This window comes from Platalea leucorodia, assembly GCF_965183815.1.
Source record: "Platalea leucorodia genome assembly, chromosome: 9".
NCBI lineage: Eukaryota > Metazoa > Chordata > Aves > Pelecaniformes > Threskiornithidae > Platalea > Platalea leucorodia.
The window spans coordinates 48,730,837-48,757,210 of record NC_138831.1 but is presented as its reverse complement, the minus strand read 5'-3'; the positions used below and the strand labels follow the sequence as shown (position 1 = coordinate 48,757,210).

The 26,374-nt window shown below is 49.1% G+C and overlaps 1 protein-coding gene across 1 annotated transcript in view; it reads left to right on the top strand.

The window, feature by feature from the left end:
• The window catches only part of IGDCC4 (immunoglobulin superfamily DCC subclass member 4), a gene marked incomplete at both ends in the record, with an annotated part of 95,809 nt that extends 70,123 nt beyond the window's left edge, over positions 1 to 25,686 (top strand). The window contains 16 exon segments of the mRNA XM_082321664.1: positions 137 to 292; positions 805 to 1,215; positions 1,962 to 2,135; positions 2,138 to 2,206; positions 3,294 to 3,431; positions 4,906 to 5,076; positions 5,784 to 6,017; positions 10,971 to 11,078; positions 11,819 to 12,002; positions 12,678 to 12,805; positions 13,296 to 13,466; positions 13,997 to 14,134; positions 14,636 to 14,741; positions 15,777 to 16,011; positions 23,135 to 23,299; positions 25,156 to 25,686. Of these exon segments, the coding sequence (XP_082177790.1) occupies positions 137 to 292; positions 805 to 1,215; positions 1,962 to 2,135; positions 2,138 to 2,206; positions 3,294 to 3,431; positions 4,906 to 5,076; positions 5,784 to 6,017; positions 10,971 to 11,078; positions 11,819 to 12,002; positions 12,678 to 12,805; positions 13,296 to 13,466; positions 13,997 to 14,134; positions 14,636 to 14,741; positions 15,777 to 16,011; positions 23,135 to 23,299; positions 25,156 to 25,686 (3,119 nt within the window).
• Positions 25,687 to 26,374: the final 688 nt, after the last annotated feature.

The window sequence follows — 26,374 nt, the reverse complement described above, 5'->3', positions numbered from 1 at the left end:
TGGGCTGGGGTTTGGGATTTGAGGGTCTCTTTGCTGCCCAGCTGTGATCCTGGCTCTAGCAGACGACTTGTTTACAAGCCCTCCTAAAGGGCAGCTTGGGGCTCCCTCCCACATTTGTGCACGTTTCTTCCTGCAGATGGAAAGCCCGTTTCCACAGATGTGATTGTGCTGGGCCGGACAAATCTCCTCATTCCTTCCAGCCAGCCCCATCACTCAGGGGTGTACGTCTGCCGTGCTAACAAACCCCAGACCAGGCAGTTTGTTACAGCCGCAGCTGAGCTCCGGGTCCTTGGTGAGTAGAGAGCAGGATAAACGTGCCAGGGAGCTGTAGGTTACCTGGACCAACATCCAGGAGCTCCCCAAGAAGTTGCGTTTGTGGCCTGTGCCGGGTGAGATGGGAGCCAGGTTAGAGCTAGGAGGCCCTGGGTTGGGATAGCTCTCAGTGGGAATGTCACCTCTTTAATTTGGGGTTTAGTTCCTTGTGTTTACTGAACCGTTTTATGCCTTATTCTCATTCTCCAGGGTTCCCCCATGGAAATCTGTATCAGCAATTAACTTTCAGTATTGTGGAAGCCAGCAGGGAGAGCAGCCTAGGATCAGGGAACGCAGCACATGATTGATACAGAATTTATTTTTCCTTTTGGACAGAGTCTAAATTAAGCCTCTAGAGTCTGCCTGGCAAATCCTATCTTGTAAGCAAGTCTGCTACTGAATAAAACATAGCACTGAGTGGGGAGGTGAAGGGATTTGCTTTGCTATCTTTTCCTCCTCCTTCCTGCATTAATTTGTCCTCTCTCCTCCCAGCTACACCCAGCATCTCCCAGGCTCCTGAAACCATCTCACGCACCCGAGCCAGCACGGCCCGGTTTGTCTGCAAGGCAGAGGGTGAGCCAGCCCCCACCATTCACTGGCTGAAGAACGGCGAGGCCATCCTCTCCAACGGGCGGGTGAAGGTGCAGAGCAGCGGGAGCCTCGTGATCAATCAGATCGGGTTGGAGGATGCTGGCTACTACCAGTGCGTGGCTGAGAACAGCTTGGGCATGGCTTGTGCCACTGCCAAGCTCTCGGTGATTGTGCGGGAAGGTTTGCCCAGCGCTCCCAAGAAGGTGTCAGCCGTGTCCCTCTCCAGCACCACCGTCCTTGTGTCCTGGGAACGGCCCGAGTACAACAGCGAGCAGATCATCGGCTTCTCATTACATTACCAGCGGGCTGTGGGTAGGTGTTATCTGCCTGTGCAGCACAGCTGTGTTGCAGGTACAAGACACAAGGCACAGATTAACTTTCTTTCCCAGCTAGTGACAAGTGAGAGGCAATTCCAGTTAGTTTAGCCCTTTTCATTGCCGGTAAAGGCGTTTCTCTTGGAGTCAGCATCAGCCTGTGACAGTGCCTGTGGATTAGCTGACATATTTTTGTTGACCAGCAGTAGCGTATCCACGTAGCTAAGTTGTTTGAATTCTAGTGGGACCAGGCACTTCTGGAAATTTATTTCTGTTGTTTATTTTTCCTCCAACACATTGATTTTTATATGCAAAGGCTGTGATTATTAATGGAGATATTAAGGAGCTATATTGTGTACAGGGGTAGTCACTAAATTATTCACACCTAGAATCTGAAGTGAGGCACTTGGGTCTCTTGGGGTCTGTCTTCCCAAACAGCCAGCAAGCCAATACTCTTGCTGAACTGCTGCCAGAGCTCCTCTGAAAATTAAGCTGGTAACTTCAGCTGCCATAGCATGGATTAAGGAACTTGAGTCAAAATGGAGATGTTAATATGGAGGCATTGAATGTTTCTGCCCAGAGAGTTCACATAAGAGATGGGTTTTGTGCAGGTGCTGGGCAAATCGGAGAAGACCTAGTGATTTTTAAGGTGGATTTACACTACGGACCGTGTGAGTTAAGTGATTTTTCGAGGAGTGTCTTGGCAGTTCACTGACCTGCTGATCAGTGTTTCCTTGGCTCTAGGAACAGATAACGTGGAATACCAGTTTGCTGTCAATAATGATACCACTGAGCTGCAAGTCAAGGACCTAGAACCCAATACCAACTACGTCTTCTACGTGGTCGCATATTCTCAGCTCGGAGCCAGCCGGACATCCTCTTCCATCATTGTTCAGACCCTGGAGGACGGTGCGTTGAATTAGATGGATACTGGTGCCTAAAAACGTTCTTGACCTGTTTCATAGTGAGCATTGAATGTGCTATGGAGGGTAGTATAAGGTCCTAGAAACCTGAACTTGCTGCTCTTACAGCTTCTTGCCAGAAGCACTTTAAACAAAAAACAAAAAACAAAAAAAATACAAAACAAAACAAAACCCAAAAACAAACCCAAACAACAAACCAACCAAAAAGAAACACCCTGGTCTGATCGTCAGCTTGGGTGTTGAAGAGCTTGAAAATGACCTCACTGACACTGGGGCCCATGAGAAACCTGTGGGAACGGCAGTCAGCTCCTCTGGGCTTTCACCTAGCTAATGTGATATTGCTCCAAACTTGACTCTGGGCCAGACTTGATTTCAACTCCAAAGACAGACATCTATTGCAATTTGTAGGGTTGGGAGCAGCCTTGAGGTTGGATCTCTTAAGAGCCAGTAGTTTGTGTTGATTTTACCATTTATCATGTAGCATTTTGCGAGCAGTAAAGGCAGAGTGCCAGAAGGACAGCTGCCCAACGGGGGAGGACATGTGCAGCTTTCAACAGACTGCAGGACAGAGGCAAGAAGCGATGGTTTTGGCAGACCTCGTGCAAGCCCCTGCTATGCTGCGGGGTGCATTATGTGCTTTAAATACTCCTGACATAGCGAACTGCCTGGTCCCATGTGTGCGTGTCTGTAGCCTGAAAAGCTGAGTTGAAAGCATGAAAGCTGCCTGCAGCACAGAGCTGTGATTCTCGAGGGAATGGAGATTCCTGGACTGAAGTCTGGATCTAAGAGCCACTTCCTTTAGCGTCTCCTTCGTGCTCCACAGCACAGCGTAGGCCGATGAGCTGGCCTGTGCTAACCTGCCCGGTTTGCAGTGGACACGGGGTCACTTACATTTGGCTTCCCTCGAGGGTAGTGTGGTGTGGCTGGCGGGCTCTGGTCAGCCCACCATCTCCCCTCCCCAGACACCCTGCCGAGGATCTGAGCGGTTGAAGAGCTGCGGGGTATCGGTTCCCCCCGTGACAGACAGCATGCCACCAGCGGCTGCGCAGGGCCAAGACCGGGTAGTGGCCTCCAGCCAACTGAGAGAGCTGGCAGAGATGTGTGGAGGTCTTGTCCCGGTCTTTGCTGACTTCCCGTTGTTGCTTCTCCCCAGTTCCTAGTGCTGCCCCTCAGCTGTCCCTGTCAAGCATGACTCCTGGTGACATCCGTGTGACATGGCTGCCTCCTCCTCCAGAGCTGAGTAACGGCAGGATAACGAAGTACAAGATCGACTACTGCACCCTCAAGGAAGGTGAGGGAAACACTATCTGGGGGGGGTGTGTGTCTTCTGCTCCAGCAGTGTTAACAGCATGTCCTGTCGAGGGGAGGAGGTGCCAGGCTGAAAGCGGAGGGACCCCTTTTTACCCACGGGAGGAGAACAGCCCTCTCTTAGCCTGGCTCTGCTGCTGGTGGTCACAGCCGTGCCGGTGCTGGGCTACTTCACACTACTTCGAGGTGCCTTTTTCTGTGATTGTGGAAGAGCCTGTGTCCCCAGGGGAATGGCCTGATGCTTGCGTGTTTGTGCTGCCCCGTGAATGTCCGCGCGAGCAATCCTTTGGTGCCACCTGCACTGTGTGTTTTGGGGGAAGAGCTTTATGCTGGTTGGGGAAGAAGGGTAAATGCATTTGATTCCTTTAAAATGGAGTCTAATCAAAGTGATCCTTGTGGGGAAAAAAGCAAGTATCCTGGCCAGGCTGTGTTGCTCTATTGCTGAGTTTTATCTGGTTTTATTTGTATTGTCAGACACTCTTAAGAAGTCTTCAGCAGGGATAGTAACGTTTCCCTATGCTGGATGTGGCTGTTCCAATTCCACGTGTGCTTGCTTTGCAAATCCCTTTGGATATTTGCTCTTAAAACCGTCAAAGCTCTGCAGCTTCTCACTCCCCAGGGTCATGATTCTTACTGAGAGAAGGACGGGGAGGGTGATGAAGTGCTGGACATGTTCCCATGTGTTTGATCTGGATTAGTAGTCTGCACTGTGACTCCTGGCTCTTGGTTTTTTGCCCTGAGCCTGCACATGGCTCTGTGGCATCGTAAAACCTTGGAAACTTTTGTAGTCCAGGAATCGCACTCAGCAATACGCTGTTACATAGCAGGGACAGTGCTCCCAGCTGAGTTTACGCCAGGTGAAGCTGAAAAGCAAGACCTCCGCATTCACCAAACAGGCAGTATGAATCTTCAGCAAGACCAATTAGTTGTTACAGTGAAAATCCCAGGCCATTCTCAGTTTAAACTTCCTGTTATCTCCCTTATGAACTTGGGTGGGCTGAAGAGGGAGCGATAAAACCTCAGTCTGGCGTGGGTGAAGGTGTGAATTTTGCAGAAAGCAGGGCTGCTGGATGGTTCTGGTTCAAATTAAGGTGAGGATATAAATACAGCAATGAGCAGCAGTGGAACGTACCATCGGCCACCATCGGCTGTGCTCATGTTCTGCCATCACATCAGCAGCAGCAAGGTTTCTGACAGCTCCCCTGCAGGCAGGCTCAGTGGTGCTGAAGGCAATCTGCGTTTTTGAAGGTGATGAAGGGGGTTGTCAGTCAGGATATCGGCTCTGCCCAGTCTTTAGTTCTAGCTTTTCCTGGTGGCAGGAGATTGCACTGGGCAAAGCCGAGCCAGCCCAGGGTGTGCGGACCACGTGGGGGTCGTTAGGCTTTTTGGCTGCTCAGTTGTATTTTCCTTTGACTGGGAAAACCATGTTTTCAATGGTGTCGTCTTGGTTCCAGCAGATCAGGTTACCTCCATTGAAGTGGGTGGAAACGAGACACAAATCACTCTCTACTCGCTCCATCCCAACAAAGTATACAAAGTTCGCATCGCAGCCAGCACCAGCGTGGGCTATGGGGCCCCTTCTGAGTGGACCCAGCATCGGACTCCTGACAGAGACAACCAGACGCATGGTAGGAGGCTGGGTGATGGCTGGGATTTGGGGCAGGGTTTGCAGGACATCGGGGAACTTGAGGCATGATCGGAGATGTTTGCTTTCATTAGGGAATTATAACTGTTGGTTTTGGTTAGACCAAAGTACCCACCTTTATCTTTCTGTTGAGCAGCTCCTGTACGTCGGGGCTCTGAGCAACCTGATCTAGTGGAAGATGTTCCTGCTCATTGCAGGAGGGTTGGACTAGATGACCCTTAAAAGTCCCTTCCAATGCAAACCATTCCATGATTCTATGTCTTGCTGCTTGCCTGGGTAGTTGGTCTTTCCTCCCTCCGTGCGCAGCTGTGAAAATTCTTAAAGAAGAAAGAAACAAACAGAACCCCCAAACCCCAGTGTTATGACATTTGGGAGTGGAGAGACAATTCTGCCAAACAGAGCTGAGCCCAAGCCAGATGCCAGCAGTGATTGAAGATGGTGTTATCTCAGAATGCATTGAGAAATTCCCATAGTGGCTTTGTGACATTGTTTTTGCCTGTATCACCCGGCTGGTAAAGCCGATGATAGACCATAACTGTACCACTCTCGTCAGGCAGTGGAGACATCCCACTCCCGGGACAGCCTCTCCTCACACCCCTCCCTCACTGCCGAGGACAGGGAGGATTCAGTAGAGCAGGGAGATAGAGACAAGTGGCTGAACATTTTTCTCTTGCCTTGTTCTTCTTCTAGTTCCATTTGCCCCGACAGAATTAAAAGTCCGGGCGAAGATGGAGTCTCTCCTGATAACGTGGCAGCCCCCAGCCAACCATGCCCAGATATCTGGCTACAAGCTCTACTACCGAGAAGTGGGCCCAGAGGAGTCCAGCGATGAAAGCCCTTTGGATGGTGCTGAAGATGAGAGCTGGGACGTAGGACCCATAAAACTAAAGAAGAAAGTGAAGCAGTACGAGCTAACTCGACTAGGTTAGCTGCTTACATCTTCTCAGCAGTTGCTGTGGAAACCCAGGGTCTGTCTCTTGCACTTCGTAGCAGTCCCGGGATCCTTCCAAGAGGCTCACTTATCTGCTTGGCTGCAGATAAACAGGACCAGGACCGTGTGAGCTGAACTTTAAGAGCACCCAAAATCATTTCTGGAGTGAGGCTCTTGGGGCTTGTTCTAAGCAGAGTTTAAAACAGGAATTTCTGACACCAGTGTAGCAGGGATTGTATTTTTAATCAAGGGCTACTAATATACTCAGTGTACGCTGATAAGTGGATCTGAATCAATTAGTGTTTTTATTGTGTCACTCTAAAGAGTGCCTAGATGAAAATCTCCAGTCAGGACAATATCTCTCCTTCCCTGTGTATTTCTAAGAAGCTCCATAATTGCACGCTATTTGAAATCTCTCTGTATTAAAATGCAGAGATGGGTTAATTCACAGCATGCTAATTTTGGGTCAGTATTCTCCTCCACCTCCCCCTAAGGGAAAAGGGATAGAAGAGTGAGCGTCCATGGCTGGAGAACAAGTCTGCACCACAGTCAGATCTGCCTGCCTGCCTGGTAACTGCGCTTGGCCTTTCCCATAAAGAGTTATGTTTCTAACATCTGATCGTACCAATTAGTTGATTTGCCCATTGATACAAGATGGAGAGAGAGGAGAGAGTCATGGCAGATGCATCCTTGAAACAGGAATCTGCTTCTCAGAGTTCTTCCATCCCCCACTTCGTGCTTCATCCCTGTTAGTGCCCAGTGAGCTGAGACTGCAGGGCGAGGGTTTCTTGTGCTGGTTCATCTTACACGTCTAGCATATATATTATGCATGGTGTAAAGGTCAGGCTGCAGCACCTGCAAAGACAGTTTGTGTCATCGCTAAGTAGGTTTCCAGCCATGTTGCAGCCATCCTGCCACTGAGAGGGTGTTAACAGTTATGAGTTTCTCTGAAGAATTTAGGTCTGTAATTACTGCACTGAGGAAACCACATGTGAACATCATCACGCGCTGCACTAACCACTGGCAAGTCAGTTAGCAGAGGGACTCGGGAGTGGGCTGAATTGGTTCCAAATGCTCTGGCATGATGATGCTGAGAAGGCTGCTTGTTCTTCTGTAATTACTTCCTTAAATTTGGGCATCCGTCAAGCCCTAATGGTTTCCTTATGATTTGGTGGTTGTGTATCGGCTATCATTGTGTCAGGAAGAGAGTCTCAGGTTTCTTCCAGCCGGGGATGTTCTCTTTTCTTCCCCCCCGTTACGCTGTTGAATGATGTGCTCCTGCACGCGTACAGTAAAGGAAGGGGTCAGGAATCTGGCTGGAGAAAGGCAGGGGGTCTGGACATGAAACAAGGAGGAGTGGTTGGGATTTAGAAGGGTTTAGTTTTATGGTGGGGAGCTACCCTGCACACGTACTTACTTACATCTGCATTAGGGCTCTCGTAGGCAGAGTGGGTAGCAGTCTTGAGAAGGGCTGGCAGCCTGAACGTGATCTACGCTGCTGCGCGTTGGCTGATGGGGAATCAGCTGGGGGGATTTCTTGGCTCATGGATGTCTGCCTGGGAAGCACAGCAGTAGAAACCTCTCCTAAGATCCCTCTGTAAAAGCAAACAAACAAAATACCCAACTCTTCGGAGTATCTCTTGACGTCAGAGTAAGGGGGCTGCATGTGGTGACCGGTGCTGTCTGGTGGGAGGGTGGGATTTGCCCAGGCTGGCCCATGGGAGGTGGGCTGTTGAAGGGGTGTCATGGCTGAAACTACAAATTGGGTCAAGAGCTTGAAGAGATAAGGTGTGAGGAAATCCCAGGGTTAGGCACTGGGAATACAAGGCTGTAGCTCAGACATGGTTGCCTCCCATGTCAGTGCAAACAAGGTCCGTGTTCCCCGTTGGAGGCTACGTCCTGCTGCAGCAGTGACTAAATGCCCCTTAGCTCCACGTCTCCACGGTGTCAGTGAAGCCAATGCTCTGCCTCTTGTCTTGGTTTGGAGTGTGGCCTGAGAGGCAAAACTCCTGTCCTGCTGCTTGTTCCTGCATCACTTGATTTTGATTTCCTGATTTTCCTGGTTTTTTTTTTTCTTTCCCAGGAGCACAGCAGGGCAAGAGGGGAAGCACTTTGTGGGGAAACAGCTCCTTTTGAGGCATGCCTCAGACAGAGGTGGATGGGTGTGCCGAAAGCAGCTTTGGACAGAGCTTCTTGAGCACAGATACTCTTTATTCACAGCGATAGCACGAGTATTACACCAGCATAGAGCCCTGCCCGCGTTTCCCTCCCGTAGTTTCCTGTAACATCAGGCTGTGTTTTACGCTGCAGTAAGGGTCCTTGTGCTGGTCCGGTGCAAGATTCTTGTTTTGTCTTCTCTTGCACTGGCTGGTCGTTCTACTAAAATGATGCCAGTTTTGTCCACCACCTCTTCTCTGTCCTGCAGGCTTCTTCATCCTTTGCCTTACCGCCAACATCTGGCTTCTTGATTTTGTTTTTGGTGATGTCCCAGCTATCTCCATTTGAGCTGTCTGAAATAAAGGAATACTTTTCTCCCATGCTCATGCTAACCTCTGGAGCAAACCATGTCTCCTTAGAGTGATATTGCTAACAACACACCTTGTATCTTGCCTGAGAGTTATGTGCTGAAATCCTGTGAGAGAGATGGGCAGCTGTTCAAAGGCACATAAGAAATACAGCGATTTCATGAGCCCACAAAATCAAAAGGAAGCTGTCCTGAATCACCAGGAGGGCTTTTCTGTGAGAACTTCTCATTCACTTCAATCTATGTTCTAGCAGTTACTCTCTGTAATGGTGTGCAACTACTAGGGCTGTAATTTATATGGAAAATAAACGGTAAGGATCTGATCTTGTCTTCCACATTCCCATGAAGGAAGAGTGTATTCCTCTCGGAGCGACTCCCTGGAGATCAGGGTATTTTCCTGCTTACAGGAAAGTATGGCGTATGGCATCTGGCCAACAGGAACACCTTGAAAAACTGAATGAAACAACATATTTAGCATGTTGGATATATTATGCAGTCATCCAGATTAGTGATTTGAAATGATCTGGACTAGATTATTCTGCTTATATTTAATGTATGATGGAATGCAGTGAAATACATCTGTTTTCATGCTGCCTACTAGCTTCTTGACAGCTTGATAGAGCTTTATGTCTGCATGTTCTAAGAGCTTGAACATCTGGGCCTGTGTATAAAAATTGAAGCCAAGCCTCTGACTGAGAAATCCAAAATAACCCTATTTTCAGAATGTGAATTGCTTGATCTCATAGTGGAGCTCCTCTGGCTTCACGTGTAAGTGGCTGCTGTATTGATCCTACCCAGGGATGGAGATGGAGGACTTGTCCTTTCCTTCACTTCATTCTCCAACAGGAGCTGCCCACAGCTGCATCACATCTGTGAGCTCTTCGTCATCGTTTTGGATCGCATCATCCGTGATGAGCTCGTGTCCCAGTGAAGCCCAGCCAAATGCTCAGGCAGGAGGCGGAGTGTGTGTGCTGGCGAGAGACAGGCTGTGGCGTTCTTTGTTCCACCAAGCCCGTGGTCCCAGCCGTTTGGAAGTGGAGTGCCCTTTGGTCTCATCCCCCTCGTGTGGGTTTGAAACGTCTTCCTGTGGCTGGAGAGTGTGGAAATGCAGATCAGGCTGCCTTGGAGGCAGACAAAACTCTGTTTGCTTTTGGGATTCTTTCGGGGGGGGGGAAATGTGGCTGAACTGTTTTTATATTCTGGGCGCGAACATGTGTTGTGGAGCAGAGAGAGCCTGTGGTAATTGGTACCATTAGCCTCTGGGAGCATAATCAGTGCAGTAATAATAAAATTGGCATCAATAAGAAAGGTTTTATTCTGCTTATGTTGTCTGGCAAAGAGAGCAGTGATCTATCAGGGCAGGGAATGAACAGGCACGTCCCAAATTAACAAACTTCATCAATGCAGCCAAGGCAACCAAAGCGTCTGGCCTGCTCTCGCTGAGGTTCTGAACGGGCTGGCTGCTGAAGGGAGAAGCTGGCAAGTGTCTTATTTGAGAACTTTGTATCTCCCAAGTTGTTTGCTCAACCAAACATCTCTGTTAAAAAAAAAAAAAAAAAAACCCAAAAAAAAAACCCCTCAGGTGTTACTTAACACAGCAGAGGAGTATTTCAGCTGATGAAAGGCCAGAGAAAAGAGAGAAGTGAATTTTGGACCAGGGTAGCACTGCTTGGGGACAGAGCGCCCTGTCCTGTCCTGCAGCTCGGTTTGGGTCCAAGTGTGAGGTTCCCCATAGAGTGCATGGCTGTCTGATGGCAAGAGCGTGTGATGAGGACCCTCGGGTTTCTGGTGTGGGTTTGGTCTACGCTGTTGCTTTTCTAATTGCAAATCAAGAAACTGTGCTGTGGAGGCAAAATAGTCACCATACAACAAAAGCTGCCAGTGACCTAACAGGGCATGTGAGGACTTCTTGGAAGGAAGATCCTCACAGCAGTGAATAAATCAGAAGGGACTTTAGAAATGGGAGGTGCATTTTGGAGAGGAGAGGATGTCCTCACTCCTCAAGAATAAACAATGCAGCGCATCCACTTCCATGGAGGGAGAGAGGAGTCATCGCGCGTAGTTTTCTTTAGTAGTTTGCAAGGGAGAAAGATCAGGAGGTGCTGAGATGATGAGCTACAGGCCGTGACACTGGTTAACCCTTGGTGGCTGGGGCAAGTCCATTTGCTGCTGAAAATTTCTGTAAAAAGCGAGGGGAGAACTAGCTGTGATGATCACACGTGCACCAGTTGTGAGACAGTATTTGAATGCGGAAAGCCTGTAAGTGGAAGGGGGACTCCCTGCTGTATTTGAGCAAATACAACTCTGTTCAAGCTACTTTCTTGGATGGTGAGAAAAGCTGGTCAGATCAAAGAAAACATGTCTAACTGGGGAGGGCTGGTAACAAAAATAACCCCAGACAAACCCTGATTGATTTTTCCAGCTCCTGGGAAACTCTATGAGGTGAAGCTGGTGGCATTCAATAAGCACGAAGATGGTTATGCAGCGGTTTGGAAGGGCAAAACAGAAAAGGCACCTGCAACAGCAGTAGGTGAGGAATGCCCCTTTATCTGTTGTCTGTCTCTTCTGCTTGGCATGTGGCTTCAAAGGAAGGGTAGAGGTAAAGTTACAGAAGGTGAACTTGAAGAAGGACAATACAAAAATCGGGAAGGTCCCAATGTAAGGAAACTCCCTTTGGCAGTCATTGCAAATTGCATTGGAGGAATTATCTTGGGAAGGAGAGGAGGGAGCAAAATATCCCCCTTCTCATTAGGGTTGTTCTTATACTGGGTGTGGATGGCCTTCACCGTGTTCCCTCTGGCCCCATTAGTGGCTCAGGGATGGTCTTGGAAATGCCAAATAACCTGGAGTTCATCTCTTACAGTATAAAGATTCGAGAACATGAATTGGCAGCATGCCAGGCATTTTGCAGCGTTATAAAGAAAGTAAAAGCTTTGAAGACCTAGGCTCTGTTCTCAGCTCTGCCAGTCTGTTGTGGGATGGTGAACAGTGTGGCCTCCTCCTTACCCTGGTGTGGGCCTGTAGTACACCACCGCCTTGGGGCATGGATCCTCATTGTGATTTTTCCCGCACGTGAGGAAAAGCCTGGACCGCTGCATGCACGGAAGGGCAAAGCTGGGAATCTAGGCTTACGCTGGAGGCCAGCATATCAGTGCAGGCTTCACAACCTAGGCCTGTTTTATTGTGTTTTCTGTGTCTGTGATGGCTGTCCCTTGCGTTACTGTCATGTATGTCTCCACATCTCCTTTCTCTTTTTGTCTTGCACCATAGATCCCCCTGTGCAGAAGGGTCCTCCGCTGCCTCCAGTCCAAGTCTATGCAGAGTCCAACAGCTCAACTTCCATATGGCTCAGGTGGAAGAAACCTGACTTCACAACAGTCAAAATTGTCAACTACACCGTGCGCTTCAGCCCCTGGGGCCTGAAAAATGCCTCTCTTGTTACATACTACACAAGGTAAAGGGTTCACCTGCCATGTATTGCTCATGTCAGGAATAAACACAAGGCAGGAGGAACCTGCATGGAAGTTCCAGTGCTGAGCAAAATCCTGGGTGTTTCACATGCTGGAAACGTCTGCCTTGATCACAGATACATTCAGAACTCCTGAAATGTGGCACTGGGACTTGTCTATGACTTGAATACCAAGGGATCATTTACTGGCTGGTCTCTGCATCTTTTCTGCTTTGGTTGGACCTTAAACGCTTGTTTTCCTGTTAATAACATAGCCAGGTGCAATTATGGCCAGTCTCAAAGCATTCATGATTTGTGAAGTGGTCCTCGCAAGTTTGGTTTAAAAATTGCTAGAGTTTAAGCAGTTATAATAATTTGGGGATATATTTTAAGTCTGGATTCCTGTGCGGGTTTTCAGCCTATAACCAGGCTTTTTCAAGCTTTTCTCTGCAAGTACATCAGAAATGGTCCTGGAGGCTGGGAACCTACTTTGCTCTGTATCTGGCGGCTGAGTGCTCTTGCATTCACATGACTGCAGGAGATGAAGCTTTAGGTGAAAAATCAAATACTGTTAAGAGTTAGGATAATCTCTTACAGTGTTCTTGGTAAGGTATCAAGGTGACAGTGGGAGGGAGAATGATGTAGTGTTCATGGCCTTGTGAATGTGTCCTCTTTCGGCAGCTCGGATGAAGACATTCTCATTAGTGGGTTGAAGCCCTACACCAGGTATGAGTTTGCCGTGCAGTCCAACGGTGTCGGCATCGATGGGCCCTTCGGCAGCGTGGTGGAGCGGTTCACCCTTCCTGACCGTGAGTATTTATGGGAATTGAATCCTGATTTCTCCCAGCTTTCCCTGAATCTCTCTCAAATCCCTCCTCACGTGCCCCTGAGAGATATGATCTCAGATCACCTCTAAGCTGTGATGCCCCGAGTACATGCTGAGAGCCGCTAAGCATCCTGGTGGCTTTCCCAAGCCCATTAAAGGAGTTCTGCTTTGTAAACAGAGAGGAGCAGGTAAAGAGAATTGGGGCAACGATTGCTGTTACTGTGGGGTTGCCTTTGGGTTCAGAGAAATCCTGCTCATTAGAGAGAGCTGATAATGCATCGCTGAAGCGCTAGGTCCTCCCCAGAATGTCACTATCAGAACAAGAGTGCCTTGCCTTGTTTTCCAATAAAACATGGCTGCGGCACCACTGAGAAGAATTCAGAGAAGGCACAGAGCAGTTGTCATGCCCTGCAGCTTGAATGCCTTCCTCCCCTTTTCTGCTGTTCACGGTGGGTCTTTATTGTCTCTGCCAGGTCCCTCGACTCCTCCATCTGACCTGCGGCTGCACCCGCTCAACCCCTACGCTGTCCAGGTGCACTGGTGCCCCCCCGTCGAGCCCAACGGTATCATTGTAGAGTACCTCATCCTGTATAACGCCAACAACACGCAGCCAGATGACATGTGGACCTTGCTGACGCGAGAAGGTGAGCCTCCTCCAGGTATTGTAGTACCCCACCAGGTCCTCCTCCTCCTGCCTTCTTCCCTGCCTATGGAGCCCTGGTGGGTCAGTCCCGCTGCCCTGATTTTTGCCTCGCTTTGAGCCCATACAAATAAACATTCAAGAGCTCATGCTGCCAGCTTTCTTGGAGCATATGCTGGGCCTTGCTCCTGGTCATATAGGAGAGTCCAGGCACGCTACTGAGAAACATGAAATCATAGATGTCTAGGGCTGAAATAGCCATTATCATCCAGCAAACATCCTGCAGATGCAGGCTGGCAACCCGTAATTCCTAGGAGAATGTATGCCAGCAATGCCACGTGCAGTCTGTATCGTTAGCTCTTTACGCAGTAAGTTTGTTAATACCAAAGAGGTGTATGAATTACCTCTTAGAGCTCATGGCCCAAAATCCCTCGCTTCTGAGGGTCCAACAGAATTCCACTGCTGCTTTGCTGAAGCCTCTGAATACTCTTGAAACTACACATTTTAAACCTCTTTTGACTTGCTTTTGATCAGGAAATATCTTCAGCACTGAAGTGCATGGCCTGGAAAGTGATACCAGATACTTCTTCAAGATGGGAGCAAAGACAGTCGTGGGCTCTGGTCCCTATTCAAATGTTAAGGATGTGCACACCCTCCGGGAGAAGTTGTCTGGTACGAATTTCCCCTTTGTCCCGGTGCAGGAACCGAGTTGTGTTGCTGAAGACCGCAATTTGTCATCGGTGGCACTTCTGTTTGCCAAGCAATTGCCTGATGTCGCTGCGCAGGGTGCGGGATATGACTGTGTGTGGGCCAGGGCAGAGGATCACAGCAGAGTCCTCAGATGTGCAGCTCCACAGGCCTCGGGCAGCTCCAGAACCCATCCCACAGCCGAACTTCATCTCTCTTCCCCATCCCAGCTCCTATGGAAGGGCACATGCAACCTGCATCTTGCTGCCTTTCTGTTAGGCCTGTGTCACGTGAGATTAATGAATGTGCATAGATGCCAGTTTGCTTTAAGCTGCTCTAAATTGTCACTGCCAAGTAATCTCCCTTTATGTGTATAGAGGCATCACCAATTGGTTTTAGTGAAGCTGGTGCTCCTCTGAACGTAAGACACTTTGTACCTTCTTCCTGCTAGCAGCTGAAATGATGTATCTGTGCTTCCCCTACTAGATGTTCTGGATATCCACTCTGTCACGGGAATCATTGTGGGAGTCTGCCTGGGGCTGCTCTGCATACTCTTCTGCATGTGTGCCAGCTTCCGCAACAGCAAGCAGAGGTGGGTGTCACCTCGCCTTTGCAGGAGGTAAAGGAGGCCGATGTGGAAGGAGGCGAAATACACTGAGCTGCTTCCCTGCGTTCAGCTGGGCTGTTTGGGATGCGGTGTTTGATGTCAGTTAATACAAAGATTGAGTCTTGGGAGTGCTAGCTGGCTAAGGAACATATTTAGTATAGTTTTTTCACTGATTTATTTTCTCAGTAGTTTCTCTTTAATTTGCATTGTTAGACTAATAGGGTTTTTTTTTCAGAGAAAGAAAAAGAAACACAAAAGGAAAAAGCACTATTTGCTGAATTATAACCTCTGTCTGTTAGAAAGCGGGCAGTATTTTGCTTCTGAGGTTGGACAGCTCTAAGGATGTTTGGAAAGGGTTTGTTAACTTCCAGTTGGGAAATGATGAAAGGCTTCCCAGTGAGTGATGGGCTGGTTTAAGGGGGATTGGACTCAGCCCAAAGCCCCCTGCTATCCCAGGGGTCTGAATCCAGCCACAAGCATTTGGAAAGACCACGATTGGAAACCAGCTTAGTTGTTGAGCTTTGAGCTGGCGGCAGATCTCAGGACTAGGAACACGCAGCTTCTGAAGTCTCGTCCTAATGTGGCCACCAAACTTTTCTGTCCTGTTGCATCTCTCATCTGCAAAGCGGAGATGTCAGGGGTGACACAAATCCCCACAGGCAGGGGTTAGAGAGCGCTTGCTCTAGTGCTGGGACTCACGTTGTCTGCTGCCCTTGTGATCCACTGATGAGGGCAGGGCTTTGCATCCAGCACCACGCTTTGTGTGAGCTTTAGGATTAGTGAAGGTGGCGAAGAGATGCATCTGGAGAGAGGCTGCTGCAGCGAAGGCTGTTACAGTAGGATGTGGATAGAGGATCCTCTTCCTTGGGAGCGTCAGGGCAGGGGCTTGGGCCTGGTTGCTTCCACAAGGAGAGGGTGAGTGGCCCAGAGGGGATCACTTTGTCTAGCAGTCCGTGGCTGTGTGGGACAGAGGAACGCCCGGCTCATGTGAGATGTCAGCTCTTGTTTGTTTTCCCTCAGGGAGGCCCTGCCAGGCCTGGATTCCCAGGCAGCCGGCAACCACACTTACTACCACCGGAGCAGGCAAGGGGTGGCAGCTCCCAGTGCCACGCTGGACTCGCATGAGCTAGAGTCCCTCATGTCCCCGCTCCCGGAGGATGCACCCGTGCCCCTGGGGGACATCACAGAACTGACCGAAGTGCACAGCCTCATCCACACGAGCCTCCCTGAGGACATCATCCATGGAAAGAGGAAGGTAAGGACCCGTGCACGTGGTGACTGGGCTCCCACCCTAGGCAAGAGCCTTTATTTGGTGTGTTGCTGCTGGGAAGCCAGGGTCTGATCCTGTCCTGGGCCTGCAAAGTGCTGGTAGTCTTGGCTGAGGCTGGTGCTCGGCAGCCATGCATTTCCCTCTCTGTAAAACTGACAGGCTCAGTCTTGGCTGTCAGATCTAAGTTTGGGGTCCCCATGCCATCTACCACCCCTTGTCATCTCTCGGGACAGTGACCCCTTATCCCCAGAGAAGCAGCTACCAAACTTACTGCTGCAGAAAGCTGCGCTGTTCCTGTTGCCGTGGCATATAGGTGGTGTGAGAAAGTGTGACGTCTAGAGTAGATGCTCTGCCTTCCAGGATGCTCTGTTGCTTAGAGTAAAAGCAGCTTTGTCCACAAATAGTGTGTTCACTGGAATACCCTTGAAGATATACAAGAGGTAAAATTATGTTTTATTTGTGAACCTTATTTTTTGAATTAGTCTTTTCCTGCCCTGCTTGGTTTGCCTGACATTGCATTGTCTTTCATTCCTCCCTGCCCATTTCCTCTCTCAAGCTTGCCTGAAACATTTCATTCCATTAGGGAACCTTTAATTGGCCTAATTTAGTTAATCTGTTTATGTCTCTCTTTGTAGCCCAGGGAGAGCATGTAAAGTAATTAGAAGGTTCAGTAAAACAAATGCATTGTGAGCGCATGGGATTTCACGTTTGCATCAACGATGCATTCGTGTGTCACTGGAGGGGAAGGTGAGTTCAGGATACCTGGCTAACCGCGAGACCCGTCCTTGCTGCTAGTGGCAGTGCAGGTATGGTCTTTTGGAAATACAACGTCTTCTGCTGCCTTTAGTAGTCCTGTGAGCTGAAGCCATGCTCTTGGCCATCCCCAAGTGCCGCAGCAGATCCGCACTCAGCTGACGGAGAGGCACTTTGCAGCCAAGCTGCATCTATGGATTTCGGTGGAATGTAGCTGCCTGTCTGGACCCAAGCTGAAGAGCGTGAGGAATTTCCTACAGCTCTTTGTTAAATGAGGAACAAATGTTTTCAGTGATGGTGACTTACCCTGAGAACAGGTCGGGGTGGGGGGAAGTTCCCTCCCTTGGGAGGCTTTTTGGGGGGCAGCACATCCAGATCTCTCTTCCAAAGCAGCAGTCCTGTCTGCAAAGGTTTACGCAAAGATTTGAATGCGTGCAGAGCAAGGGCTGGAGAGGGCAGTGCCAAGGCCTGGCTGCTCGGGGCTTAGCCTGAGAGCCTGGGGCCCCCAGCGTCTGTTGCAGAGGCTGGCAGTGTCCAGCAGCTGAGTTATGTTCAGAGAGCTTCAAGGAGAGGGGCGATTCTGGCTGTAGTGTCTCTGCCTCCATAATTGGATGGGGAATGGAGAGTTAAATTACTGAGGATTTTTGCCAGCAGAATAAAGACCTTGGTTTTTTGATGGATGAGGACAGGGAAGCAAGGATCACTGAGGAGCAGCCGCACGCAGCCACCCGGAGAGCAGCGTTGTCACCCATGCCGACCGGTGAGGATGACCTGGCAGGTGAAGGAGCGCTCGAGTGGCGGCCGGGAGCAACAGGCTGTTGTTGCTGGGAGTGGGCACTGGAGGGAGATGTGCTCCCACGCAGGAGGCCCTGCTCCCTCCACTGCCCCACTCCTGCTGGAAGTGCCACCTGCGCCAGCCCTGAGCACCGTTGCGTCCTCTCTGTACTCTGACACGTATAAGCAAGGGTGAAAAGACTCAGGCCAAAAACATCTTTATGCTGCCGTTGCCAAGAGGCCACATGTCCGGATGGCGATGTGATTTTACCTGGCTGGGTGGTCAAGGAGTTGGGCAGGTCTCATGAGCATGGCCGGACTGGTGCACACGTGCCTGGTCCCCACAACAGATGTAAATCAGAGCCAGGTGCGGTTGTGAGCGTGTGCATCTCCCTGCTTGTAGACAAAACGCCGCTAGCCAAGGCCCAGGAGTGGGTTGTAGGTTCCTTGGGTTGTCTTCTGTGCTGCAAATAGCTTCTTCCAGCAGCTATTTAAGCCAGGCTGCCAAAAACCCCCAGGGACCCTGCCTGGAACCGAGTGTTGCCGGGAGCTTTGTACCCTACAGTGACTAGCTGCCTTTGTTGCCTTCTCTTTTCTTCTCTCATGCTGTGTGCGCTTGAGGCTGTGAAAACCCATGGCAAGGAATGTGGTAGAGCCACAGGAAAGAGAAAATCCTTGTGGAAGGGAATTCCTGGTCCAGCCTGGCAAGGGGAAGCTCCCCGAGGTGCTCTAGGTCAGGTACTTGCAGTCCTAGTCAATAAAGAAAGGGAGTGAGAAATGTCTCAAGGATCCTTTTTATTTAACAGCATATCGCATCACCACAGAGCTCAGGCTGTTGGCTGGGACAGACTCTTAGTCCAATGCTGCTGCCACTTTTGGGCAGGTTTATATAGCTGTGATGCGAAGGAGCTGGCAGCTCCAGGCCTGCGTGACCTCCAGTTGCCTGCTTGCCTCTCCGTCCTCAAGTTACGCTCCTGAATCCTGTTTTGTGTTGGTTGGGTGGCACTTGCCATTAGCAGTGGCAGTGATAGCTGCTCCCGTGCTTGCCGGCTTTTCACGTGCTGGCTCGTTACTTAGCATTTCATAGATTATTCTTGATTGTTTTTATTTTTGTGGCAGCCCGAGGTTCCAGTGGAGATTGGAGGCTTCGTGTTGTTAGGAGAGGTACAGACACAAAGAGGGGACTGTCCCGTGCCCTAAGCAGTCAGAAGTGAGTGAACGTCACTTTGCAGGTGCGGGGACTGGAGAACAGCGAGACCAAGCGCAGGAAGACTTTAACAATGCTGAGATTTGAACTGACTCCCGCAAAGAATGGTGGGCAAGGCTTTTGAGAAGTCCCCTTGGTCGTTTTCAAGTCAAGATCACCAATTCCTTCGAATGTAGGGCCGCGATTCCTCTTGAGCCGTTACAAGTAATGCTGGGGGTGCAGGACTGTGCCAGTGGAAGGTGGGACAGCTTTTGTGCTGCTGGACAGCCCACAGGAGCCGCCTGGCCACCCTGCCCCTGCTTGCAGGACAGCAACGTGCCACTGCAGCTGAGCTGTCGGCGTGGGGCCGCTCTGGACGGCTGACAGCTCCGTTAGGCAGGAGTACGCTCGGCCATTTAGCGGGCCCTTTTCCTTCCTTTCCGTGTGTTTCCCAGTGGTCGCACACAAGGATTTGTAAATACACCGACAAGTGATTTTCCTCTCTTACTCTCTTCCCCTTTCAAGTGACCCCCAGGCTGATGCCCTCAGTAGCCCACGTTATAAATGACACCGTAATGCACAGGCTGTGGCGATGCAGCTCTGTTTCCCCTGACAGATGGACTGAGGATGATAAAATGGCTCTGCTCCAGACATCTCTGTCACTGCTGCTTTTGGGCCAAGCAATTTAGAGGGTGGGGGAGAATGTTAAAAAGCATCTGCTTTCCATGGAAGACTTCAGCTTTTCATTGAATGAAGCCAAACCCAAGCATCTTGGCTTGGAAATGTTTGCCGTTGTGCTTCTTGCGAGCTGGAACCTTCCTTGCTTGCTGCCCCGCTCCTTCCCTGTGGGCCTCCTCCCCGCGGGGACTGCGTTTCCCATGAAGCATCCCCGTGACTCGGAGAGCAAAAGCTGTAATGCATCAGGGAACTTGGCTCTCCCCGGGTTGTTTGTTATTTTCATGTTGAAATCTTTCTGCGTGGAAAAAAAAGTCCCAATGTTTTCTGAAAAGTCTTAGATGAGAGCTGTGCTCCTGTTGACAGCTAGCAGAGATTCTCCTTTATCTGGTGGGGGAGAGGTCTGTGTTATGTTGCATCTTGTTTAGAGGCGTAGCTGCGGGCAGGGATGCCTCTGCGTTTGCTTTTCCATAGAGCCTTCCTGCTCCCGCCGGCTGCTGTGGTGCCGTTCAGCAGTGAACCCTTTCTCTCTGCTGTGACGCCCTTAAAAGCTGGGCATGTCTGAAGTGGTTGGTCAGCCTTGTTTTGCACGGGATTTCAAGCTAGTTTAAATAACCATCCTCATAAAACAGGGAAGGTTTCAAGATCAACATTTCCTACGTGTTCATTCTCAGCTCATATATTTGCATGAAATCATTACTTGTCACTGAAAAGGTAACATGATCTAGGTACATTTTTACCAGTCGGAATTTCTATAAAAAGGCTAAAATGAAGAGGCTTGTTTGCTTTGATAAGGATTTAGCTGTAATGGAAACACCTTTTATTGGAAGATGTTTTTATTAGTTTTCATTCTTGTGTTTGCAGTGAACTGACAAAGGGATTTTCCCCTCTTGAAATTAGTATTAGACTGACACTCCTTGCCTTCGTTATTCTATTGTAAAAACCAAGAGAACATTTCCTTGGCTTCCTTCAGCCATTCACTAGCCCCCCTCGAGCAGAAACGCTATCATTTACTGCACCAAACGATACTGCTTAAAGAAGCAGAGAAGCTTTCAGGCACACAACACCTTCTTCAGGTCTGTGATGAAAACAGTCCTAGAGTTAATTGCCGCTGCCCAACCTTAGAGACTGAGCCCCAAGAGGGATTTTTTTCTTTTCCCCCCTCTCAAACATAATGTGCTTGAACAACATGTGGGATATAGGCTATGTTGTGTGGCTGATGGTTTTTTCTGTTTGTTGAAAGTTGCAAACTGGTACAAAACAAGTTTGTTCTTCGTTGCAGCCAATTTCAGCCAGAGCTGAACAGGCTGTTCCCAGAGTCATCAAAACCTATGTAAACATGGCAGATTGACATTTCCGCTAACAGATGGTCCATTGGGGATTGCAGTAGAGCTGCCTGTTTCTTTCCATGTTTTTTGGTATTCACAAGATGCCTGCAAGAAGGTTTTCAAGTTTGCTCTGTGTGTGTGTACGCGTATGATGCTCAGATCTCTCTGATGGCAAATATGCATGTAAGCATCTATAATAGGACACACATTTGTGTGCATGTGTGCATATTTGTGTAGGTTCAACGCTGAAATTTCCAGGCAGTATTTGCTCAGTAACGTATGTTCCTTGGAAAAGGCACAGAAGCCATCAGTCAGCGATGTAGCTGCAGAAAGCCTTTCAGATGGCAGCAGAAGCAAATTGAACGCATTCCTTGAGTACTCACATGAAGCGATATTCCTTATTGTGAGCTGTGTGTGATCGCTCGGTTGATTTCTTTCTATTAAAGTGTAGTTTAATGATTGTCCACTTAGAAAGGGAGCAATTAGGGAATGCTCTTGGCTCAGAATATATTGTTGAGGATTGCAGATTGAGGAATGGCAAAGATGCTGCCTCCAGCATCCACTTCTAAATTCGTGAACGCTTGATAGCCACAGGGCTGGGTTTGGACATCCCTGTTCTGCAGGGTGCTGTCGTATAAATGAGGCCCTTTACTACTTGTTTTCTTCAGGTTTGATCCTGAGACAGCAGCAAAGCTCCTGTGACTTGGGGTTGGTGCTGGGATGTAACGCTGCTCTGCCTCCCGCAAGTCAGGGTGGACAGAGAGCACTCGGGAAAGGCTCGGGCAGCCCTTCAGCGCACACGTGAGCGCTTTAATGTGCCTTCTGCCGGCACCGACAGCACGAGGTAGCATTTGCTTCTTGCTAAATAGCTGACTTAGGAATGCCTGGCTCACATACAACATCTGGTCATGTATTTCTACCTAATTTCCAGCCAGATGGACCGAAGCACAAGGAGGTCAAATGGCTCACACAAGGTCAGGCTGATGTCAGAAATCTCTTTGCCATCTTGGCTGGACTCGTGCTACGTTGACTGTTGTTGGAATAGATCTGGTGTGTGTAAGTAGCGTCCACATATGCAGAGCAGAAACCTGGGTTTCTCCTGCCTGACAGCGAGCAATAGGTGGCTGGTGGGTTTGAATAGATGTGCCGTGTATCTGCACCCCGCGCAGCCAGCTCACACCACCAGTTTTCTGCATGCACATGCACACTCGCAGTTGTGTCAGGGCAGGATTTTCCCTTCACTTCAGCCTTGCGTTGGCCTCTCGCTTCTGTCCAGGCAACGTGTAACATCTGTGGAACGAGCCCAGAGATAACTGGCTTGTGTGGTCCTTAAACGTGAGCACACTTGTGTGTGTGTATACATATATGTGTGTGAGTCAGTAGCAAGGCTGAGCTCAGGTATACGCAGGACAGCCCAATAAAATCAAAACCTGGAAAGAAAATACTTTTCTGCCTGTGAACTAATAGTCTGAGCTGTTAAATAACTTCAGCTCTTAAAGGCACACATTTCCCATACACAGAGGTGTGCATTCAACAGTTTATTGCAAGGGGAAGCTGAGAGAACCCAGAACAAATTGTGTTCAGCCCATATAATTTAATTAGATCTACAAACAAGGTAACACTGGTTGCCCAGGGGATTTAAAGCTGAGCTAAGAATTGCTTGGTGGTCTGTTGCAAAAAAAAAAAAAAAAAAAAAAAATTAAAAAAAAAATAAATAAGGCCCCCAGTTTTGTGCCTCTCTGTTGATGGGGAATGGCAGAGTGTTTACCCGAGCCCTAGGAAACCTGTCTGCACCGCAGAAGCAGTTCAGCATTGTCTTCAGCTCTTAGTGGAGCACACGTGCCAGTGCCCACAGGTGAGGGTCCTTCTCCGCGCTGCAGAGCATCGCTTGTGCCAAGGCAACTACTGTAATCATGCAGCTCCAGATTTCCACCGTCCCTCTTCCTTTCCAGCTTTGCAGTATTTTTCGGTAGGCTCATACTGCTCTGGGTTGTTGGCAGCTTTGCAGGGAGTTGATTTCAGTGGGTCTTTAAATGCTGCCTTGTGCCACGATATGCCTGTTGGCCTCAAAATTTGAGAATCAGTGGAAAGCCCCTTTTGCGACCAGTTGTGAACCCTCTGGCAACTTTTATCCACTTGCTCTGCATCAGACCGTGTAACAGAGCAATAAAGCCTGTTCTAATGCGGCGACTGTGTGAGTCCATTGCAGCGAGCATTTTTATTTTGATGCCATCAGAAGTGTTCTCCGCATTTAACTTGCGTCTTCTGACACCACGGTGTTTTCCCAGCTTGCACTTTCCTTTTTCAAGCTGCTTCTCATTTCAGGATTACGAGGATAAGAATCTGTATCTGTGATAATTGGATCTTTTCTCCTCCCACTTTTCTTCTGCAGTCTTCATGGAATAAATCAGGCAGCCAGCCCTGGACAAACAGCATAGCCAGATACGGGGACGCTATCACAAAAGAGCCTCTCTCTGCTGTGAACGGATCGCTGAAGCTCCCTTCCAGTGCGGGACAGAAGCTTTTGTTACAAGCTCTGGTTTACGATGCTGTGATGGTGGGTGTCTTCGCTGGTTTACTGACTTGTGTATTCTGATGTGTATTTTTCCATTTACGTTCCCCATCTCCCTTTCTCCTTTTTGCAGCACAGGAAAAAATGTTTTCTTCTCTAACCTAGCTTTAGTTGGCTGATCATGGGCTTTATTTTTTTTTCCTCGGTGTAGGAGTGTATGCCAGCGAGACTGATGGGATTTGAGTAAAAGCTGGCTGTTTTTTCCAAGCATTGCTCAAAGCCCCAGCTCTCCCCTGATTGTCCATCTTGACCCCAGCCAGCCCTTGAGGGCCTGTGCTGCGGGCTTGTTCTTTTGGCGCTGATCGAGCGGGGTCAGACAGCTCGGTTGTCAGCAGGGTTGTGGCAGCCCTGGTTCCTGAGGACCCGGAGCCAGGCACCAGCAGTCTGCATCCAGTCTTTGCTGTGGCCGTGCAGCAAGCAGCCTGCCGAATGAGTTAGGAGCTGCAATGCTCAGCACAGTCATTAAGATCTACAGCGTGCTCGCCTGAAGGAGGGATTGCATTTTTGCCTGTAAAAGGAGTCAAAAGATCAAGGGTTGATTTAAACCCCTTCTCCAGATAGGGTAGAGCAATTTCCACTGCACTTGTCTTCTTTATGTGGGTGCATAGATTATGAGGAAATCCCATTACTGATATTGCTTCATTAGAATAAATACGCACTCCCGTGTTTGGGAGAGTTTGTACAAGGGTCGTGATGTCTGTGCCACGGTCTCAGCAAAGCAAGCTGCTCGGATTGACTCTGTACCAGCAGATTTCTCTGGTTATTGTTTTAAAAAGTTCACCTCCCACCCTCCACCCCCAGCAAATACTTCTAAGTAACCTACCTATGTTTCCTTCCCAGATAGTAGTGTGAAAATCAGTTACACACAGGATGTAATTAACATCGTGGATAGAGTTAAGACAATGTTTTACAACCCAATTACAGGGTACCATTTACAGCACAGCTTACCCGTCAGAGTTTGTCAACAAAAGGAGAAAAGTGTTAAAATATGTAAATGACGCACAAAGTTGGCTTCAACAGAAAGTGCAAATTGCACGTGGGATATCACTTCCATACTTTGAATTGTCTTCTTGCTACTAAATCACACTCAGCCCTGAATCTGAGTGCTGATTGCCTAAAGAGCTTTTTGTGAGCTTCCAAAGTAATGTGCCTGTCAAATTACCGAATGATAATCTAGCAGAATGACCTGCTTGTTAGCCAGATTTGTGGAGACTTGAACTCCCCTTAAACACTGCAGAGGAGAACCAATTGGTTTCTTTCTGAATTAAAGCGCTTGAATTTACACCAACTTTTGCAAGCTGTGACCAGGGCTCTAACAAACAAACATTTTGTGATAGGTAGCCAAAATTAAACCAGGAGAGTGAAAGGAGCCCTGACATCTGGTTGTGGGTCTGTATCATGAGCTCTCTCAGAAGCCAGTTTCCTAGAGCGCTGCCCACTCACCCTCTAGAAATCTGGCCCTTAATATGGAAGCAGGCTGGTGAGTTTTGAAAATTGTGGCCTTTGACAGAGGCTTGGAGGAATGGTTGCTCCGGCCTGCCAAGAAACTGTGGGCAAATCACTTCACTCCCTTGGGACTTGCTTTCCCAAATGTAAAATGGGAATAATGATCCTGAGGTGATTTGAGATGCTTCTTAGGACTTCAGCTCTGAGAAGCATATCAAGATAATGCTTAATAGAGGTGTGTGTGCGTCCCATTGCATTCTGTGGGATTAAAAAGAAATACATTTCAGCGCTTGGTTGGGTCACAGCCTCAATTATCTGAATTTCATTTACTTTACCTTCTTCTCTTTTTTCCTTTTTTTTTTTTTTTTCTCACTTTTTCCCCTGTTTAATAACAGAACGAAGCAAAGAAGAGCCACCCGCCAGCTAGCCTCCACCAAGTAGAAGCAGAGGTCATCGTCCATTCTGATTTTTCAGCCTCTGACAGAGACTACGACTCCCAGCTGCACACCCTGGAGAGCGAAGAGACAGAAACCGAGGACCAGGAGCCTGAAGAGCTCCCCTCCGGAGAGCTGGCTCTTCCCGGCTCTCCCAGCACCCAGCAGGACGCTAGCCAAGTGTTGGTGGACTGCACGGGCAATTCTGAGCTTCAGGCCCAGGACGAGCTGTTACGTACCGACAGAAAGACTGACAAAACAGAGGCCGTTTCCATCCATGGGCTCACCAACGGCTTCCACAGGCACAGGGAAAGTCTGGATTCAGTGGAGAGCGGAGATTCGGACTCCATTCAGGAAGGCAGGGGGGATGTGCAGCCGGTCAAGTGCCAATCGCTTTCCCCGGCCCCGGAGGAGGCCCCCCTCTGTAGTAACTCTGGTTTAACCAGTTCATCCTCAGCATCTGAGAACATGGCATGTGTCCACAATCATTAAAGAGTGAACTAATCTGGTTTTGATCATGGGAGAGCTAGAAGCACTAGTAAGGGCCCGTCCCCGTGAGGTACTGCATGCCCTCGACTCACTGAGTCCAGCAGGAGCTAAGAAGGTGCAGCATCTCACCAGAATAAGATTCGGACCCGTCAGCTGTACATATTGCCTTCAAGAAATCAGTAGGTAGATTGGTAAGGGCCAATCTTCTTCCCGCTGAAGCTGATGAGTAACTTGGTTTTCGTGGGAGCAGGATTGAGCCATCTGCTGAAGTCTGACGTGAAACCACGGCTAGAACGGAGCCTTCTGCCTTAGACTGGGGCTGTCACTTCGCTGTAGTCCTCGAGGCGACTGGCAAGGCGTCTTTTAATGCCGGGAAGAGGCAGGGTACACCGAGCGGTTCTTCTCAGCTGTCTCTTCACCAGGGAGCGCCTTGGCACTACCTACTGCCTCGCAGCGTTGGGATGAATTTTGTCAGAGGAGTCCCACAAGGCGGTGGAAGCCAACACAAACAAATTCAGTGAGCTGTAACCACCAGCCTTTTCTGCCCTCCCGTGGTTAAACGGATTATAAGGCTCTCTTTGTGCGCTACCGCAGTAACTATTACTAGCAGGCTGATGTAGTGGCCTTTTATTACACACTCTACGAGTGCCTCTAACAACTTGTACTATATAGAACCTTCTTCAGTGTCTGG